Source organism: Balaenoptera borealis (genome assembly GCF_965194805.1).
Source record: "Balaenoptera borealis genome assembly, chromosome: 20".
Classification (NCBI taxonomy): Eukaryota; Metazoa; Chordata; class Mammalia; order Artiodactyla; family Balaenopteridae; genus Balaenoptera; species Balaenoptera borealis.
Genome location: NC_138879.1, coordinates 9,631,502 through 9,652,116, shown reverse-complemented (window position 1 = coordinate 9,652,116; position 20,615 = coordinate 9,631,502). Strand labels below are relative to the sequence as shown.

The 20,615-nt window shown below is 54.5% G+C and overlaps 2 protein-coding genes across 16 annotated transcripts in view; one reads left to right on the top strand and one right to left on the bottom strand.

The window, feature by feature from the left end:
- Positions 1-5,769, bottom strand: part of PGS1 (phosphatidylglycerophosphate synthase 1) — a 67,578-nt gene extending 61,809 nt beyond the window's left edge. For 7 of the 15 annotated variants that reach the window (XR_014238379.1, XR_014238380.1, XR_014238381.1 and 4 more), the window contains exon 1: positions 4,260-5,766. Coding sequence is in view for 8 of the 15 variants with exons in the window: in XM_082371725.1 (XP_082227851.1) it covers positions 4,260-4,636 (377 nt within the window). In the remaining 7 variants the exon portion in view is untranslated. Of the gene's footprint in view, positions 1-4,259 lie in introns of all 15 variants that reach the window. The other 8 variants (XR_014238375.1, XR_014238376.1, XR_014238377.1 and 5 more) reach the window with 5 other exon arrangements.
- Positions 5,770-16,360: 10,591 nt separating this feature from the next.
- SOCS3 (suppressor of cytokine signaling 3) lies at positions 16,361-20,535 on the top strand. Its single transcript, XM_082371731.1, has 2 exons — positions 16,361-17,496; positions 18,057-20,535. The coding sequence occupies exon 2, from the start codon at positions 18,145-18,147 to the stop codon at positions 18,859-18,861; it is 717 nt and encodes a 238-aa protein (XP_082227857.1). The 5' UTR covers positions 16,361-17,496; positions 18,057-18,144; the 3' UTR covers positions 18,862-20,535.
- Positions 20,536-20,615: the final 80 nt, after the last annotated feature.

The window sequence follows — 20,615 nt, the reverse complement described above, 5'->3', positions numbered from 1 at the left end:
GAAGACCAAGGGCCGCTGAACTCCCACAAGTCCGGCACGAGGCCGGGGCTGCCAGCATGTGGCAACACGCTGACTCTCCTCTTGGCTTGTCCAAAAGAAAGTCGATTACATCTAGGGGCTAGAAATCTAACATACACTTATAACCCACAACACACCTCCGTAGCCAAAGGCACCAGGCATAGCCAAGTGCCTACGGAGAACGACTCACACGTTCTACTAATCCAAACTGCTGCAACCAGCCTGACTTCCCGGCAGTGAAAACGACTCGTTTACATTACTCAGATCACGTGTTTACAAGGGCATTATCTATCAGACAGCTTCAATCCCAGGCTAGTTTCTATCCACCAGCACACAGCTGGCTGACCAGCCTAATTCAGCAGCAGCAGCAATGTGCTCAGAGGGTACTCAGGTTAATATGAACCTAATAAAGCTACAATTTACAAGTCAGTCAGCTGCAAATCTTATTTTAATTCTCTGCAAGATCGAATTTGAATTATTTGGGGAAATCATGCTTTGATTCTAAATATCCCCCCTCCCACCCATTCTACTGCTATAATACAAGAGGTGGCGCTACTGAACTCTAATGAATAAGGAGGACTGGGTCCCAGCATCAGAAAACTCGGAGAAAAAGTAATTTCTGGAAATCTGGTGGTCCCTCAGAGTAGAAACCACTAAGAAGTTGAGTAAGAGTATGTTGAGCTGGCATTACAAGGTAAGGAAACCTAATAAAAAGAACAGTTTGCTGGTTATGTTTCCCTCTTACACTCAGGAAAGTTAGGACACCCCACCACCAGCCCCCCCCACACACACACACATACACACACCTAGAATAAAGAAAATAGAACTTGGGTTTCAAAAATAAAGACTTTTCTGCACACATAGCTCAAATTGAAAATAGTTTTAAAAAAAGAAAAAGGAGACCACGGAGAAAATATTTCCTTGTATGGCAGCAAACTCGGTTAGGAACTAACGCCCTCTTGACACATTTTCCACCAGGTCTCATACTCCAAATAACAAGTCAATTCTGTGTAGTCTGATGACTCCAAGAAACTACCTGAAGTTTCTGTCTTCCTCTCCTGAGCGCCGGATCTGCCCTTCACCTGAACAGTGAGCGCCTCCACTTGGACCCACCTGGATACTAATTGACATGCCCCGAACTCACCTTATCGTCATCCCCCAAACCTGGTCCTCTTTCTCGCTCCCTGTTTTAGTGAAGCATGCCACCACCCATGTGGTCACCCGAGTCAGAAGCATGACCTACCTCCTCAGCACCCCCTACACAACCCCCCCCAGGGCTGATTCCAGCCCAGCCCTCCCTTCTCCTCCCACTGTCCATGACTTCATACAAGCCCTGCCCCCTCAGGCCTAGACCATTATCAAGAGAAATTGTACAGGGACTCTCAGAGCTTGCCTTGCTCGGTCTCAGCCCAGCTCCTCTCGCTCCCTCCCGTCCCTCCTCAGTACGCAGTCGGCTCCTGGAAACGGTTTGAGTACCTGTGGCACCTCAGAGCTGCTTTCCGCTGCTGCCACCATCAGCCTACATCACTCACTATCCTTCCTTGAACACTGGCTCCCCACTTCCTCACCTAGCCCACTCCTACACGCCTCCAAAACACAGCTCCAAGATCACCACCACGAGGGAGCCTTCTGTGACTTCCAGGTGTGCCTTAGTGCCGCCACGACCTTTCCTACCTTACTTTACTATTGTCTGTTTATGGGTCTGAGCACCTTGAAGGTAGGACTATGTATGTTTGCTTGGTACCTAGCACAGCATGGCAGTGCTCTATACACGCATGCTGAATAAGTGAATGAATCCAGCTGTCCATGGTAATGAGTCAGATGCCTGCTTAAGAAAAAACAGCAGTATTTCCAAATCACTAATTAGAAGTAATTTTTTTAAATTAATTAATTTATGGCTGCTTTGGGTCTTTGTTGCTGCGCACGGGCTTTCTCTAGTTGCAGTGAGCGGGGGGCTACTCTTCGTTGCAGTGCACGGGAGTCTCATTGCCGTGGCTTCTCTTGTTGCAGCACGGGCTCTAGGTGCGTGGGCTTCAGTAGTCGTGGTGCACAGGCTCAGCAGTTGTGGCTCACGGGCTCTAGAGCGCAGGCTCAGTAGCTGTGGCGCACGGGTTTAGGTGCCCCGCGGCATGTGGGATCTTCCCGGACCAGGGCTCGAACCCGCGTCCCCTGCATTGGCAGGCAGAGTCTTAACCACTGCGCCACCGGGGAAGCCCCTAGAAGTAATTTTAAATAGAGTTCTCTGTCACTATGGCTATCTCTAACTGAAAGGAAACCACTGCAGTAAAGAACTGTTCCCTCTCACCACTCCCCTTGCTAGTCACGAGGATTCACCAGGCACTCCAACAGTTGAGTCAGACCGGCAAGCTAAAATCTAAAATAAGTTCATGACTACACAGAACTATTATCAATGAATCGATGATCAGAGTTACAAGAAACCACATCATTCGGGGAATGAGGACTTGGCTGGTGCAACTGAACAATGGAGAAGAAACGAAAGTCAGCAGCCACTGGAGGTGAGTGGCCATACAGACATGAGTAACCCCAAACACCCAGGCCACAAAGAAGCAGAAAAAATCTGCAAACCGAATAAGGCAAAGAAAGGGTCAGAACCCCACAGTATTGTAGTAATACTGCTCATAACATTTATCCTCCGTCCTAGCGCAGGCATCACCTCCAAGGATTATAAGACGCAAATTTCTGACATTTGTGTTTCTGTGTCTGTGATTTAACTGAGTTCCTGGTTTAATTTTTGACCCAGGGTCTTAACCAACTTAATCAAAAAGAAATATGGAGCCACAAGTCCTGCATCCACTAATGCTATTTACAAAAAAGACTTTTAAGAAGTCTATTTAGACTATCCCCACGGCCACACTGCCCTCTCTCCCCACAGAAAAACACACAAGAGAAATGTCTTTCTTAAAAGAATTTGTGGCGATTGCCCCAACAGCCTTTAGTAATCAACTCCAATGTTAAACAGTGATTAGTCATGAAGTGCTTTTCTGTATAGTTTAAATACATACAAGGGAAATGACAAAATGGCCTAAACATCTCGTCCTTGAGAACATTTTTTGAAACTTTAAACCAAATTTCTCAGTGGTTTGATACCAGGACGTAGAAGTCATCTGACTTCACTACCCACTGGAATAAAAAGGTCTTTGCTAAGCACGAATTACAGAGGACGGAGGCCACCTCTTCTACACCCCACTCCCACCGGGTTCACTGATGTGAAACTTAAAGCCGTTCTGATCAGTAAGCTTCCAGGAGTTCCGTCCTGGGCTGATTCTATCACAAAAAGTTCCCCTAAGTCAAACCTGAATTTTTGCTGAAAATCTTCCAAAGTAACCCAATAAAAAGCAGGTTCCTTTCCATACCTAGAATCAGCACACACGACTGGACCACAGATCTCTCTACCAAAGGCCAGAAGGTCACATCTCACCCTAGTAGCAGATAAAAATTTAAGGCGCAAACTCTGCAAAAGGACGCAGTTCCAAGATTTTTTTTCTTAAGAAACAAGTGTAAGGCTCGAGTCTCTCCAACAAGAAAACTATTTGCACGTAAGTCTTTTTTTTTTTTTTTTAATATTAGCAACAGCAGCAGGCCTCTTAGGTCAGCATGTACTTGGCAAATGTTTACTTCGAAAGACCACTGCCTGAACGAACTGCTTCAAAGCCTACTTCACTATTTCCATAACTCACTTCAGTACTTTTCCAAAACACAGGCCCTTTGCAAAGTGTAAAAGGGGTTTCACGTGGTTCCTCTTCCCTGGCCTGAGTGTTCCAGACTCAGAATTGCTTCACAGCCCTCTCTGGCAGGATGTGAGAAATGTTGCAGGCACAGAATCCCAGCAGGGCTGATTCACTCCCGTCAAGTCACCTCGCAGCTAGGATTACTTAAGGAAAAGACACCTCCGGACCCAAACAGTGTCTCTCGCGAAGACTCTCCAACACACACACCCCGGGGCCCAAAGCCACGCACGAACTCATCCCCCCGCCCCGGGTGTGCACACACAGCCCTTTCGCTCCAGCGTACGAGGACGGAGGCCGGGCTCGCCCCCCGCAGGCCCGGGCCGGCCCGACCGACCTCGGGCGGGGGCCCCCTCCCCGGGAAGGCCGGCGGCGAGGCGGGACTGAGGGAGCCGGGCGGGCCCGCGCGCGGGGACACGGAGAGCTCACCGCGACGCCGGGGGCGCCGGATGAGGGTCGGGGCCGGGCGCGCCCTCAGCCCCACCGCTCTCTCACCTCCTGCGCCGGCGGTCCCGGTTCCTGCCGAGTCGGTCGGACAGGCGCCCCAGGAGAGCGGCCAGCCCGGGGCGGCCAGGCAGGAGGCCCAGCAGCCGCCTCCAGAACACCGGCCCCGCCGCCGCAGCCGCCGCCGCCATGGAGATTCGCCGCTTCCGCTTCCGGCGCGCGAGAACTTTATTGACAACCGCGCGCGCGAACACGGGCGGCGCGCGGGAGCCTCGAGGGGAGGCGGACCCACCCCGCAGCCTCCGTTTCCCGCCAGGGGGGCGCAGGTGTGCTGTGCGCAGGGGCCAGGCCGTGGAGGAGCAGGGCGCGGGCACCAGCATCCCCTGACTCGGTCTCGATACCGGATGGGGGTGGAGAGTGAGGGACATCACCTGTCAGACCCCACGACCAAGTTCAGGCTGGACCTGACAGGCCGAGCCCCTGCTCCAAGGTGTTAGCTAAGATGTACAGAAGTGGGTGACCGTTGACTCACCCGGGCGCACTGAGAATGGAAAATCCCCATCAGACCCAGGCGGGACCATCTTTCACCTTGTCAGCCCCGGGCCTGCAGCTCCAGGGCACAGAGAAGCTCACCCAGTCTAGGTGCAGTAAAGACCCCTCCATCCTCCCCATGCGCCCAAATGCATACACACGCTGTAACCCCGCCCCTGGGAACTACGGCTCCATGGCCAAAGAGGCTGAGGGAGCTCATCCCTACAGCCAAGAACACTTTTTTGTAGCTGATTTTAAAAAGGTAACAGATGACTCTCATCTGTATCATGTGGTTCCTTGGCAGGATCCACATAGGCTGGGACTTGGAAACTGGAAAAGCTGTAGGAGATAATCATATCCTACTTATGGCGGGGAGGGGAGGTGTTGTGTGGTTAAAAGGATATGGACACACAGGATACAAAACATTCCGAATTCTGCTTTCAACAAATTACCCGAGGAAATGAATTACACATTCCCTACAAGAATGTTCATCTCAGCGTTGTTCATATCAAAAGTCTGGAAGCAATCAACACTGGGGAGTTGGTTAAATAATGGTAAATCACTATGTTGGAAGACCGTGCATTCATTAAAAAAAAGTATGTTCTAGAAGAATGGTTAATGGGAGTTCCCTGGCAGTCCAGTGGTTAGGACTCCGTGCTTTTACTGCCATGGCCCTGGGGTTCAATCCCTGGTTGGGGCACTAAGATCTCAGAAGCCGATCCTGCAAGCCACGCGGTGTGGCCGAAAAAAAAAAAAGAATGGTTAATGAGGGCTTCCCTGGTGGCACAGTGGTTAAGAATCCGCCTGCCAAGGCAGGGGACACGGGTTCGAACCCTGGTCCAGGAAGATCCCACACGCCACGGAGCAACTAAGCCTGTGTGCCACAACTGCTGAGCCTGAGCTCTAGAGCCCGCAAGCCACAACTACTGAGCCCACACGCCGCAACTACTGAAGCCCACGCGCCTAGAGCCCATGCTCCGCAACAAGAGAAGCCACCACATTGAGAAGCCTGTGCACCACAATGAAGAGTAGTCCCCGTTTGCCACTAGAGAAAACCCATGCACAGCAACGAAGACCCAATGCAGCAAAAATAAAATAAATTTATTAAAAAAAAGAATGGTTAATGAAATTAAGAGTAAAATCCAGATTTCAAAGAGTGGTATAGAGCTTATCCCATTTTGTTAAAAATTTGAGAGTGTGGGTACAGACAGACTGAAACTAAATATACCAAAATGTTAACATTGGTTATTTGGTGCTATTTAAGAATTTCCAAATTGTTTACAATCAGAGAGTACTTCAGATTTTAATTTTTCCTTTAAGTTCAGATAGCTTTACAAATACAGGGTGGAATTTGATTCAACTCTTCCAAGTTAGAAGTGGTGAATCATCAAATTGCCTAATTTCCAGGAACTAGAATGAAACTATCCCTTGCTTGGTTCTACTTTTGCACCATGCCTGGCACAGGGTAGTTGCAGGGCCAAGGTGCTGAATGGCTGCACCATGATGCTGGGCAATGAGTACCACGTGGGCCACAAGAGCATCCTAACCATCCTGAAAAGAGCTGGCAGCTTCTTTTCGCAATGTGATGCTTTGCTGGATAAGGTATTAAGTGAGACAAGCAACCATAGTACCATCCCACTGGGAATTTCTGATCTAAAGTAAACTATAGTAGCACACAGAGATATTGACAGTACGGTAAGTTAAACTAAGGAGTATTTACATTAAGTATAAACAGCAGACAATGACCCCAGTCCTTTCTGAAGCCACACACTGAGAGCCTCTGGCCTTCCTGGCTACTTTGAAACAGTCAGAGCTACAACAAGAGTGGGGCAACTACGACTTTGCCCTACAACACACACATTTAGAGTTGCAAAAATTTTAAATAATGGTTTTCAGGGATTGAGCAATTTTTTAGATGGTTACATTTTTACATGATGACAGCACGCAAACACTGTTTCCTCCAAGAAGTCTCATCTGGGCTAGTTAGGGAGAATAAGTAGAGGAGATAGTCATGCTCTCAGCTAACACAGGTGGCCCAGAAAGTCTTCCTGGGAGCACCCCCAAGCTGCTTGGAGGACAGGCAGTCTGGGCAGACACGACGACAGCTGCTGGGGGTTCTCAAGTCACACCTTGATGACCCCAGACGAGAAAGCATCTGTTCTCTGAAGCCCCTCGGTGGCTCGGAAGCCCATCCGCTGAGTCCCCCTCATCCTCCTGTCTGCACCCACTGCCTTCTCGTTAGTCTGCTTGCTTCTTCCCAAACAGGAGGTGCCAGGGTGAGAATGACAGGGTCGATGGACTGATGACCGAGATCATGTCTTCCCAAACGGAAAAGGAAACCCATTCATGAAAAGAAGAGTTGACGTCAGGGAGTGGTGGGCTGCTGCCCGTGATAGCGGGGCTGCTCTCCCAGGCAGGAAACACCAGGAAATCCTGAGCCAAGGGCCCGTGCCTCACTGTCTGTGATTCACTCCCTGGACCGAAAATCATGCCAGTGTAAGAGGAAGGCCCCTCCTTCCAGAGCTTGCTTTGTGAGCGAGGGTCTCTCCCAAACACAGGGCTATTGCAAATTCAGGAGGGAGGAAGGGGCTGGCCAGCCCACCTCCTGCCTTGGTGATGAGAAACTCTCCTAGGTTAGTTTGACCTGGAGGCTGCTGGGCTGTTTCTGAGGATCACACTCTAGTTTTGTAGGGAATGCAGCCTAGGTACTAAGGATGGCATGAAACCAGCCTTGGGGCCACAGCCTGCATCCCCCTCCATTCTTCTACTCCGTCACCGCCCGGCCTCACCAGCCTGGCCTTTTTACCACCCTTCAAACTCCCCACACACATTGCTGCCCTAGGATCTCTGTGTTAGTTGTTCTGTCCGCTTACAATGTCCTCCACCACTGACCCCCAACCCCCCATCCTTCGGAGCTCTGTCCAAAGCTCGCCCTCCCCTAGAAAGGCCCTCCTGGCCCCATAACAGGATTTTATTTTCTTTCTATTAAGAACTGTGATCTAATCTTATTCATTGGTTGATTGCCGTGTCTTTTGTCTTCCTGCCCCCCCCCCGCCCCCAAATGTGAGGCCTTAGAGCACTGAGGCACTGAGCACCCAGAAGAGGACCTGGCACCAGAAGCCGACTCATTCATGCTGGTTTGATAAATGCATGCATGGCAGGAGGTGTGAGCTCTGGAGCCTCCCGGCTGCAGGAGGGAACCAGCCAGTTTGTGCTTTTCCACCAAGGGTGGGGCAATGGTGGCTTGGCCTCCTGGGATTTTACTGACCTGCTGCCACAGATCACTTTGCAAATGTGGCAGCTCACAGAGCCCTCAGTCTCCCTTCAGGCCACCAGCCCTTTTCCTGCCTTCATTCTCCCTGGGATATGCTCTCCCCACTGAGCTGTTACCCTGATCTTTTCCAGCCCTTGATACTCTTCCCCCCCCAAAACTAAGACCTGACCCCAGTCCTCCCTGGCATGAGACAGGCTTCTGTTCCCCCAGAGCAGAGATTGCCAAATGTTTTCTTAAAGGGCTCAGTGGTAAATATTTCACACGTTGGGGGCCAGTCTCAGTGGCAACTACTCAAGTCTGGTGCAAAAGCCACAAGCAGTAGAAATGAGTGTGGTTGTATTTTCAATAAAACTTTATTTACAAAAGCATCCTGCCAGCCCTGCACCATAGTTTGCCAACGTCTGTTTCAGAAAATGGCTTTTCCCTGGGCTGCAGCAGTGGACCTGGCATGGGCCCCACCGGGCTTGTATGGCCCTAAAACAGGGAGAGATGGGGTCTTCTGGCACCAGGGACCTGAGGAAGTTGGAGTTGCGGGCTGTGAAGAACAAATTGGCCAAGCACTGAGTTCAAACCAGCAACCTCGCTGGTAGGGGTGGAGAAGCGGTCAAGGTTCTTGCATTTGTCATTTAAACTTTTCAGTGTCAAAAATCTTGTCATCTGCAAAACAAAATACCTATTGCTCAATGGCTCTCTTGCCACAAAGAGGCCCAGGATAATCTGGCATTTCATCAGCAAGAAGTCAGAGCCCAAATTTCTGGAAATGCCTCCTGGGCAGAGCAAGCCAGTTTGCTTCTCTGTCCCGGTGAGAGATAAATGCAGCTCTCAGCTTCAGGGGAATCTCAGCCGCTTGTGGTGTGGCAGGCAGCCAGCGCCACCCCAACCAGGAGCTGCAGGCCTCCTCGTGATCCAGCAGCCCAGCCCGTGGGGAGACACGGCGGCCCGTGGCCAGTTATGTCCCAGGGAATCCCAGGCTCCCCAGGAGCCACTTGGGTGGCGGAGGTGAGCTGCTGGGGGGGCTTCCTGGCAAAACCCCACCCTGCCCCACCTTCCTCTGCTTCTCCCTGCCCAGCCCTCATGGTGATTTGAAGCAAGAGGCTAGGTGTGCCCCAGGACTGGCACCAGAGTCTCCAGCAGGACAAGTCTCCTTGTTGAGATGAGGCCAAATCAGACCAGGCCCCAGCAGCTGGGAGAAGAGGCCCCGACTCCCAGGCTCAGGCTTGATTTATTTCCAGTCTCCTGGAAGTTAGGAAAGAGACTCAAAGGAAATCCCCCAAAGTCAATCGTCCTTCTTACCCCTTAGCCTAGAGAGGTGGGAAGAGAGAAGCCAGGTAGAGTTGCCACATCCATGCCTGCAGCTCCTGGCAGGAAAGGGAGTTGGGGGAGGGCGGTCATCCTGGGTGGTGGGCTATGCTGAGCTGGAGAGCCCAGGTCCCATCTAGAGGGCCCACCAGACCGGCCAGATTGTTCCCCAAAAGCCCCCAATTCAAATGTGGATGTGAAATTGCCAGATTTTTAAATGTTGTCTCAAAAATGTTAAATTCTGTACAGGTCAACCAATGCATCTGTGGGCTTCATTCAGCCTGTAGCTCACCACTTCACAGGCATCTTTTGATCTTTAAAAAAAAAAAAAAAAAAGGGCTTCCCTGGTGGCGCAGTGGTTGAGAGTCTGCCTGCCAATGCAGGGGACACGGGTTCGAGCCCTGGTCTGGGAAGATCCCACATGCCACGGAGCAACTAGGCCCGTGAGCCACAACTGCTGAGCCCGCGCGTCTGGAGCTTGTGCTCCTCAACAAGAGAGGCCACGACAGTGAGAGGCCCGCGCACCGCGATGAAGAGTGGCCCCCACTTGCCACGGCTTGAGGGGGCCCACGCGCAGAAACGAGGACCCAACACAGCCGAAAATGGATAAATAAATAAATAATTAATTAATTAAAAAAAAAAAAAATGCCCCAGATACCACAGGAGGAAGGGTAACTGTAGAAGGTCATAGTTCATCTGTACCTTTTGCCTTTTGAATGTTGAACCATGAGGCTGTCCTGCCTGTTCGTGAAACATCTTTTCGCTTTACAAAGTTCCAGAAGTCAGAGGTTGTGCCTGACCCACCTCCCACAGTAGAATGGAGTAGAATATTCCATATTCTCTGCTCGTAGCTGCCTCAGGTTGAGCTCAGAAGCTGGGGACTAAGGCCTTTAGTGGGTGGGAGGGAGAGTGAGAAATGAGACAGAAGTGGACAGTGGGAAAGATGCTTGGTGGCAGAGCCCAGGCGCCCTGATGCTGGTGGTGCACCTGTCGCAGACTCTGCTTGCTCCTAGTGCCTACAAGCTGGGAGACATGGGGAGGTGACCTCTCCAGACCTCGGCTTCCCATCAGTCTGCACGTGTCCCTTCCTCAGGGGTTCCCTTCAGATGTCTCCCCCTATAGACTCGGTGTCCCCATAATATGCTCACACAGCCCCTGTGACTTCTCCTGCAGAGTACTTAGCACAGTCGAAATTAATTAATCATGACATCAATTGTGGGAGAACCTTGTACTTCTGGAAAGAATCTAAGCCCCATGAGGGCCCAGAGTGATAAATTCCAAGCATCCAAACCAATCTCTGACACATAGTAGGTGCTCAAAAGTTACCTCTTAAAGAAATGAATGAATGAGGACTTCTCTGGCAGTCCAGTATTTAAGACTTCACGCTTTCAATGCAGGGGACACGGGTTCGATCCCTGGTCAGGCAACTAAGACCCCCCATGTCGTGGGGCGTTGTCCAAAAAAAAAAAAAAAAAAGGAATGAACGGATGAATGGTTTTGTACAGTAGGTCTTGCAGGAGCAAGAAGTGACTCTGAGTAGGTCCACTTAACCCAGAAATCTGCACTGCCACCAGCATTTTGTTTATAATTATCGGGGTCTTATGAAATCCTGGGCAGGGGGCAGTTCACGTACCCAGGTGAAGACACTCTGAACTCCGTTCACGTGAGGCCAGGTGAGTGCAGCAGGGGCAAGAGGCAAGTTGGAAAGCAAGGGAATCGGAGAGCCAGCCCCCAATGTCATACCTTAGAATCTCACCTCTGTCCCTGCTGGAGACTCCCACCTCCCACTCCTTCTGAGTCACTTCTCTGCCATCCCAGCTGGTTCCAGACCTTGGGAGCCTGCGAGAGGATACATCACATCCCTTTGAACTTGTCCAAGAATCAGTGCGTGCCAATGTGTGCTTCAAATTCAGAGGAGCCAGGGACCTTCCTAGGGGTGTCACACACCTGGATGGGGGACTCAGGAGGTTTTCGTGGCAACCCTGCCACTGCAGGGAGCCTGAGTGCAGGGCCAGGAGGTCAGTTGAGATGCTGCGTGCACGCCCGGGGAGAGAGAGTGAGCAGACCTGACCCAGGAGCCCGGTAGGTCGAGGGCTGCCCACTGCCGTGCTCCAGCAGCCAGCCCAGCTGGCTACTGTAGGGCAAGCCGGACCCTTGCATCCACCTGGTCCCCCACCCATCCTGGCTCTCCAAGGGCGTCTGGAGCCCAGGAGCCTGCCTCCATCCTCACCCCCCTGCCGGCTCTCCCTCTCGGGGCACTGCCACTTCAGCTCCAGGCGCCGGGCCAGGCCTCATTTGCATTACAGCCCAGATGGTTCACCACAGCCTCGCTTCCCAGAACTGCCCGCTACCCCGGTGTCTGTTCCCGGGCGCAGGAAAGGGCACGGGTGCATGCACAGTGGCCGCTTCAGAGCAAACAGAGACTATTCCCATCCCAGCTCAGGACAGAGCAGGGCTGGTTGGTTTGGGGTCAGGGGAGATAGCTGGCTAGACGCTAACGCCCCTCCTTTTCTACCCCCGACTCCGAACTTGGAACAGATGTGGATTCTTCTTCGAGCCGGTGGAAGAAACTTCTCCCCCCTCCCAGATACCCGACACACACTTTGTACTCTCCAGGCCCTCCTAGAGTCACCCTCCCACCCCCTACCCCCTACCCCCTACCCCCTCTGTGGGTGGAGGACTGGGGCCCCCGGGCAGGGGTCTGAGCTCAGACCCAGCCCAAGTGCCAGAAGGGAGAGGAATCTGAGAAGGCAGGGTGGGTAAGTGGGTGGGTGGGTTGGTAAAGTGTTTTCTTTCCCTCCCTCGGCACTTTTTCTGGGAAATGCCAGAGGCCAGCTGGGCCTGGAATGTCAGAAAGAACTCCTCCACTGCTCACAGACATCTGAGCCATAAACCTTTTCATTAGCTCTGCCGCCCCTCCCGGCAGAAACAAAGGCCTGCAAACTGGAATGGCGCTTCCAGCTGTGGGCCATTGTCCAGGCCTCCCCCGCCCGCCCCTCAGGATTGTCTAAAGCAGGAAAGAGAGAGGTCGGGGTCAGCCTGGTATGCGACCCTTGGACCTTTCCTCCTGCACAGGAAAGGTCATCCCTGCCATTGCCCTGCGGCTAGCAGGGCCGGTTCCCGCCATCAGTCCTGGTGGGCAGGGGCTTCAGCTAAGAGGGGCTAAGATGCCCAAGGAAGCCCAGCCCTGGGAGAGACTCACTGGGGCAGCGAGGGGCAGGGCTTCCAAGAGGTCAGGTGAGACACACCCCACCCCCATCTTCTCCAAATTGTCCAAGAGAAAGGGGGGCAGGAGAGGAGAGACCTCATTGCCTCCTGCCTATTTCCTGTAACCATCAGCACTAGCCTATGAAGCTCCAGAGGGAAGGAACCACAGTCTTTTCCCCACCACTGTATCCCCAGGCTTCCCCAACTAACTGGCATGTAGTAGAAGCACAATCAACGTGGGATAAGTAATATCAGGCCACTGGGCAGTTGAACCCAGGGTGCCTCCTTGTGCAGTAGAAAGCCCATCAGTCTTGAGACAGAGGGAGGCCTTGGGCTTGGTGTTGAGCAACTCCTGTGGTCTGAGGCCAGTCTCCTAACCCATCTGGCTGCAAAGGCAGCCACCAAACAGAACAATGGCAACGTTAGTGCCCACGCCCAGGCTGGCTCCCGGAGGACACGGAGATCATGTGTGCAAGTATGGGACCTTGTGTTCACCAAGACGTGCCAGAGCTTCCTGCAACCACCCCACGGGCACCAGCATTCCCATCTGAGAGGCTTGGGCAAGAGCTCATCATCTGTCACACACCATGAGTAAGTGAAGCCCCACGGGCAGCTGAAACCGCTGTGTACTTCCCCTCCATCATGAATGAATATCTTTATTATCTTTATGACCAAGCACCTTTGCCTGGAAATGGGATTCTGACTTCATAAGAAATTCTGCAAAGGGAGAGATTCTGAAAAGGCAGGAGGCTCCTAAATCCCATAGCCAGGGAAACAGCGTGGAGGGGCAGAGGGGCCAGACCTGGATAATGGTTTCTCACCTCTACCCATCCCCAGCAGACAGGCAAAGTGCCTTAGGTCAGGTCTGCCCTGGTCTGGGCATCTCTCTTGCCTGGAAGAAGGTGTCTGGGAGCGTGCCCTGTATTGTCCCGATCTCTCCTCCCTGACTTTTCCAGCAAAGTTTGAGTCTTCACTCCCTTTGTCTTCTGATTAGCAGGCCTAATAGTCTCCATCAACCACACAGGGGCTTCTAAACCCTCCTTCCCAGCTAAACAGCTGCTCCTGAGCCCTTCAGGAAAAAACCAAAAGCTACTCTAGAAGAAAGCAGTCAGTAGTATCTAAAAATGATGGAAAACAGAAGTCAACACAATCCCTTATTTAAAGAGCCATTGAGCACTTTCTATGTACCAGTTTCTAGGCTTCCATAGGAAAAAAAAAAAATCAACTATAGTCCTTTTCCTCTAGGTTATCAGTGGATGAGTAGGGCATGTTTGTCAGCATAGAAAGAGCTACCCTGGAAGCTTAGACTGATCTCTGCCAAATCTTAGAGGAAAAGTAGAAATCAGCCAAGGTGTGGAAGGTAGTTCCACCCAGAGGGAAGCAAACGTGCAAAGACCCAGGCCTGGGGAATGTTTTGGACACAGCCTGGAGCTCCATGTAGCTGGAGCTTGAAGTGTCAGTGGGGCAGAGGCAGCTGATTAAGCTGAGAGGGAGCAGAGAGCCTTAGACGTATACTCACTGAGAGGTTTGGATCGCCACAAAGGCAATGGGAACCCCCTGGAGATATTAGAAAGCCAAAGGGAAACTTGGTGACTGGCTGAACCGTTTGAAGACAAGCAGCTTTTTGGAATGTATCTTATATAGGAGATATATAGCTCTCCAAAACATAAAGCCATTTATAGCCATATCCATCTCCTAGTAGCCCAAGCTGCAGCAGCTCAACCCTCCTCTCCTCCCTCTCCCCAAAGACTCCGCAGTGCTTTCAAAATAATTATAGCTAACATAAATTGAGCATTTAATATGTGCAAGGCACTATTCTAAGCATTTTGCCTGCATTGGCTCAGTCCTCACAACCACCTGATGAAGTAGGTACTATTATCAGCCCGTTTTACAAGTAAGGAAACCGATGCACAGCTGGGAAAGTCAGTGGCCCAAAGTCATACAGCTACTGGGTTTTGGAGCCCGGACAGCAGTTCAGTCTCCTGAGTCAGTACGCAGGGAGCCCTGCCCCTCCCCAGCAGGACAGCTTCTTTCAGGCCCCTGGGCATGCATGATGACCCTGCCCTTCCTCTCTGCTCTTTAAATCATCCAGGTACTCTTGGGCCCACTCTATGCTCCCCGCCAGTCATGCAGCCTTTGCTGCTGGCTCTTGGCAGAGCCCAGGCTCACTTGGGTACCATGCTGTTGACATTAGGACTTACCTATTTCAGAGGTATGAGTCTCTCCAACCAGACCGGGGAATCCCAAGCTCAGGGGCTGTTTCTTCCTCTTTATCTCTCCCGCCCCCACTTCTGACCCCCTCTCTCCCCAAGAATGAATTATCACAGTCTCATAGGATCATAATTACAACCACTTCTTTCTCGTGACGCTCAACACTTGGGGGTCCCATGTCCCCTCACCTCCCCTGTATCCCTGCAGGATTCACCCAGCACTTCTGTGTTCCCAGCGCTTTGCCCCATGCCTGGCAAAGGTAGGCACTCAATGAGGGTTTTTGGAACAGATGAATGAATCTAACTTGTGTCAGAGCCTTATAATTTACAAAGCAGTTTCTCATCCATTAACTCAAGGGCTATTCCTTGTGAGTCTTCCTTGTCCTCCATGGGGCTCAGCACAGACGTAGATGGTCATGGTGCAGCCTCCTAAGCAATGGATGCGAAAAAGAATGAACTCCTGATTCTACAGAGAAGGAGAATCCATTTCATTAGCCCGCAAGTATCTGGAGGGCAAAGACTAGGTCTTATTCGTCATTATATTTCAATGCCCAGCACAATGTCTGGTACATAGAGTCCAATATTTGTGAAATGTGTTGAATAAATCAATTTCCCCCTCTGCAGAAGTAACAAGACTTCCTCCTGACTACTGCTCTCCTAACAGAATCCAAAGGGAGAATTGGACTGAATTACTTCCATGTCTAGCACATTTTGATGTGCAGAATCTTTTCTTGTCTTTTTAATCTCAGATCTCTGATGGGAAAAGATTATTATTCCTACTTTACGGATGGCAAAGCTGAATTCCAGAGAGACTGGGTGTCCTGACCACATCTCACTTAGTCCCCTGACATCTGTGGGGGAGAGAAGTGATGGCACAGACCGAAGACACAGCGGCAAGTTGAAGGCACAGTGAGGTGCCTATCAGCTCCTAGAGAAGCAGAGGAGCCAGGTCTCTGAGTTCTAAACTCCCGAGGATCTCTCCCTTCCCTTCTGACTCCTTATCTTCTGTGGTATGGCATCTGGGAAAAGGGCAGCGTCCAAAGCTCTCAGCCCCTGCGTCCTGAGAGATGACGATCCAAGTGCCACTTAAGCTAGTTCTCAGGTGTCTCCAGCACCCCACTGCCCGTTTGGGGACAGATGGCAAAACTTTCCATCCTTTGTAAAGCTGGCCCTGGTTAGCTCAAACCACCCACATCCACGCCAACGTGACCAAGAACAGATCCGTTGTTCACCTCAATCACCTCCTCTTCTCACCCCCGGGGAGAGATGGGGCCCCGACACTCAGAGGGGGCGCACATTCTAGGCGGTCCCGGGCTCTCTGGAAGCGGGCTGAACTGAAAACTGCTTTCCGGAAATCCTCCACTGCTGGACTTTTATTCCCAGGTCTAATTCCAGACTGTGATGTGAATTCTCCTCGGTCCCCCGAGAAGGTCCCCCCCGCCCCAGCTCCTGAGCCAGCCTCCCCACCGCCCCTTCGGGTTCCCGTTCCAGGGCTTGGGGCGCGGGGTGGGGGGCGAGCAACACCAAACTCCGCTCCAACTAGCAGACCCCAGGGCGCCCTCTAGCGGACGCGGGGCGCGGGGTGGGGCCATCGCTCGCCCGCGGGCCAGTCCCGCCGCGTTAAGAGCACCTGGCCGGACCCACACCTCACCTGGCAGGTTTGGAGACCCAGAAGTGCGAAAGCGGTTGTTGTTTGCGTTTGTGTTTTTTTGGTGGTGGGAGGCGGCACCCGTGTTGGCGTCGGCAAAGAACCTAGCAGTGGGCCGATGGGCTGAGGCCGGACAGCAGCCACTCAGGCTGCGTCCCCTCCACCCTCAGGACTCCCGGCTTCACCTCGGGGACATGCCCACAGGTGACTGTCGCGCGTCCCCACCGCCCCGGGCTCCCAGGTCCGGCCCCAGTTTCGCGGCCCGGCCTTGGGGTGTCCCCAGTTCCCCTGAGGCAGGCATGGGCCTCCTGGGGCCGCGATCGGGATCTCGGGCGGGCGCGGGAGGGCGAGGGGGGTCTCCCCGCGAGGTCCGAGAAAAGGGAAGGGGAGCCGGGAGCCTCTCCCGCTCGGCCTCCTGGAACTGCCCGCGCTCCGGGAGCGGCGCCCCCGCCTCTGCCAGAAACTGGCCTTCTTAGAAGGGAGGGGGAAAGTGTGAATGAGAAGTTGGGGGCGGAGCGCGCGCGGGGGAGGGGCCGCTGCCAGGAACGCGCCGCCGGGGCTGGCGCCTAGCCCGCCGGCCGCCCCGGCTGCCTCGCGTTGCGCTTTGTCTCTGCGCGCGTCTCTGCGGGTCTCTGGCCCTGCTCGCGGCCCGCCCTCGGTCGCCCGCGGCCCCTCCCTCCCATCCGCGCACAGCCTTTCATTGCTGCGAGTAGTGACTAAACATTACAAGAAGGCCGGCCGCGCAGTTCCAGGAATCGGGGGGCGGGGCGCCGCGGCCGCGTATATACCCGCGAGCGCGGCCTCAGCGCCGGCTCCGACTCGGACTCCCCGCGCCGCCGTCGCCGCCGCCGCGACTCCGGCCCCGCACGCCGCCCGGCCGGCCCAGCTCCCGCCGCGATCCCTCGCCTCGCCCCCGCCCGGCCAGCCCGGGGGCGCGCAGGGGGCAGGGCGGGCGTCCCGGCGAAGCCCGAGGGACGCGCGCGCGAGGCCCCTTTGTGGACTTCACGACCGCCAACATCTGGGCGCAGCGCGGGCCACCGCTGGCCACCGCACCGCCGCCGCGCCTTGGGGACCGTAGGAGGGGCAGCCCCAAGGCCAGAGACTTCGGTTTGGGACCAGGTAGGAAGGAGGGGCGCGGCGTGGAGGTGGGGGGGGGGGCGGTTCGCTAGTCCCGGGAGCTTTTCCCGGTTTCCCCTCCCCTTCCCGGGTCATTCCCGGCAGGGAGGGGACGAGATAGGGGGCAGAGCGGATGGAAGCCGGAGATCCCAGGTTCCCGGAATACCCAGGCTGGGGCCCTCGGGCTTCTCGTGTCCTCTCCCTACCCCCATGCCTCGGATTTCTTTCTCCGTCCCTGCCGCCCGGGGCCACCGGACTGAGCGGCGCCCAGAGCGTCCCGGGGGCCCTTCTCCCGCTCCCCACCCCGGCCACGCTCCTGGAGACCCAACTTCCGCGCCCGAGTTTCCCACTCGGCGCCTTCCCAGTGCGCGCTGGGGAAAGGGCTGCCTGGAGGCGGGGGCTGGGCGGGCTCCATGGGGTGTCTGGGTCGGAACGAGGGCCCAGGAGAGCGCCTCCGGGGCAGCTGGTGTCCCGGCCGCTCGGCGGAGGCAGGGGAGCCGGGGTGGGCCGGGCGCGCTGGAGGGTTCCGGGTACTCACGCGGCGCGCGCCTTCCTCCCCGCAGCCCCCCGGGATGCGGTAGCGGCCGCTGTGCGGAGGCCGCCGAGCAGCTGCAGCCGCCGCCGCGCAGATCCACGCTGGCTCCGTGCGCCATGGTCACCCACAGCAAGTTTCCCGCCGCCGGGATGAGCCGCCCCCTGGACACCAGCCTGCGCCTCAAGACCTTCAGCTCCAAGAGCGAGTACCAGCTGGTGGTGAACGCAGTGCGCAAGCTGCAGGAGAGCGGCTTCTACTGGAGCGCCGTGACGGGCGGCGAGGCGAACCTGCTGCTCAGCGCCGAGCCCGCCGGCACCTTCCTCATACGCGACAGCTCGGATCAGCGCCACTTCTTCACGCTCAGCGTCAAGACGCAGTCGGGGACCAAGAACCTGCGCATCCAGTGCGAGGGGGGCAGCTTCTCGCTGCAGAGCGATCCTCGGAGCACGCAGCCAGTGCCCCGCTTCGACTGCGTGCTCAAGCTGGTGCATCACTACATGCCGCCCTCCGGCGCCCCCTCCTTCTCCTCGCCCCCAGCTGAACCCTCCTCCTCGCCCCCAACTGAACCCTCCTCCTCCTCGCCCTCCTCCGAGGTGCCCGAGCAGCCGTCCACCCAGCCGCTCCCGGGGAGCCCCCCCAGGAGAGCCTATTACATCTACTCGGGGGGCGAGAAGATCCCTCTGGTGCTGAGCCGGCCCCTCTCCTCCAACGTGGCCACTCTGCAACATCTCTGTCGCAAGACCGTTAACGGCCACCTGGACTCCTATGAGAAAGTCACCCAGCTGCCTGGGCCCATTCGGGAGTTCCTGGACCAGTACGATGCCCCCCTTTAGAGAGCAAAGGGCAGGGGTAGGGGCTAGGGGCCCGGGTCCCCTCTCCTCCATGGCACATGGCATAAGCACAAGAATCCAGCCGTGAGAGTCCTGCAGCTCTGGGTGAGCTAGGGGGCGGACAGGCCCCTCCCTCCGGTCCTCCCCCCGCAGAACTGGGCGGGTGGTACCTGGAATGTGTTTGAGGGGAGGGGGAGAGCCACCTGAGCGCCCCTCCCCCACGCCAGCTTCTCCGGAGGAGCCGGCTGGCCCAGGGGGACCACAGCAACGACCTCAGTGGATTCTCTCTCCTCTCCCGCTTTCTCCACCCCCCTGCGCTTCCAAACAGGGGACACTGCGGGCGTGTTGAACTGGTGAGAACTGCCGGGGAATCTTCGAACTTTCCAACGGAACTTGTTTGCTCTTTGATTTGGTTTAAAACAGAGCTTTAAACCTGAGCAGGTCGCAGGCCTGGAAGAGGGTGGACGAGAGAGAGGGCGCCTCAGGGGCCCAGGGCTACCGGCTGGCCAAGGAAATGGTCACCCCCATCGCCCAGCCCAGGTGAGGAGGGTGGCCGCCTGCTCCACCTCTGGCACTGGGGAGAAGGGCAAGGGGTGACCTGAAGGGGACCTTTCCGCTCCCCCTCTCCCTCCCCCTTCGGACAGCCCACCAGAAACACAGGTCCTACAGTCCATCTAATGCCGGAGAGCCCAGGGCCCTTCCCCCGTTTTAAGGGGGGAGTGGCATTTGGAAGGGGATGGATGGGCTGGTCAATTCTTCTTTCCCCACCCGTGCTATACCTTTCAGCACCTGGGGGATGGGGCTGGAGGAGATGGAGGAGATGAGCCACCTTTGACCCCAGATCCTGGACAGAGAAGATGGGGGATTCTACTTTGTGCCTCCTGACTATATCTGGCTAGGAGATTTGCCTTAAATGCTCCCTGTCCCATGGATAGGGACTGGCACACAAGAAGCCACACACTCAGCCAATCCAGGCAGAGGCCAAGAGATTCTCAGAGGGGCATACACCGGCTACACACCATTTGGCGGGGGAGGTCGGAGAGGGATGGGGGGAGCAGAGATCCCTGCCTTCCACCTGAGCGCAGGAAGAATGCCAGCCCAGTTGGTACTGGCCGGCCAGTGGTGCCTGGGCTCTGGCCAGAGCAGAGCCACCAGGCTCCACAGCCCTCCCAGACCCTGCACAGCCCTCCCTCCTCACCCTGGGGGACTGGCACAGACAGGAAGTCATCGAGAGGCCCTGCCACCCAGCTGCTCCCGCTCTGCCATAGCACTGATCAGTGAAAACTTACAGGAATGTAGCGGGGATGGAATTACCTGGAACTGTTCTTTTTTGGGGAAAACTAAACACACAAAGTTTTCTGTGTCAGGTATTGGGCTGGATGGGGCAGCTGTGTGTTGGGGTGTTTTTTGGGTTTTTTTTTTCCTGTTATTTTGTTTGGGTTTCGTTTTTGTTTTTTAATAATGTTTACAATCTGCCTCAATCACTCTGTCTTTTATAAAGATTCCACCTCCAGTCCTCTCCCCTCCCCCCACCCAGGCCTTCGAGGCTGATAGGAGATGCTTGAAGAACTTAACAAAATACCAATCCAAGTCAAACTTTGCACATATTTATATTTATATTCAAAAAAGAAACATTTCAGTAATTTATAATAAAGAGCACTATTTTTTAATGAAAAACCTGACTTGAGCCTTTCTCCCCCGCCCCTTCTGCCTTGCTTGCTCTTTCACCCACACCTACACTCTCCATCAGAGGGCGG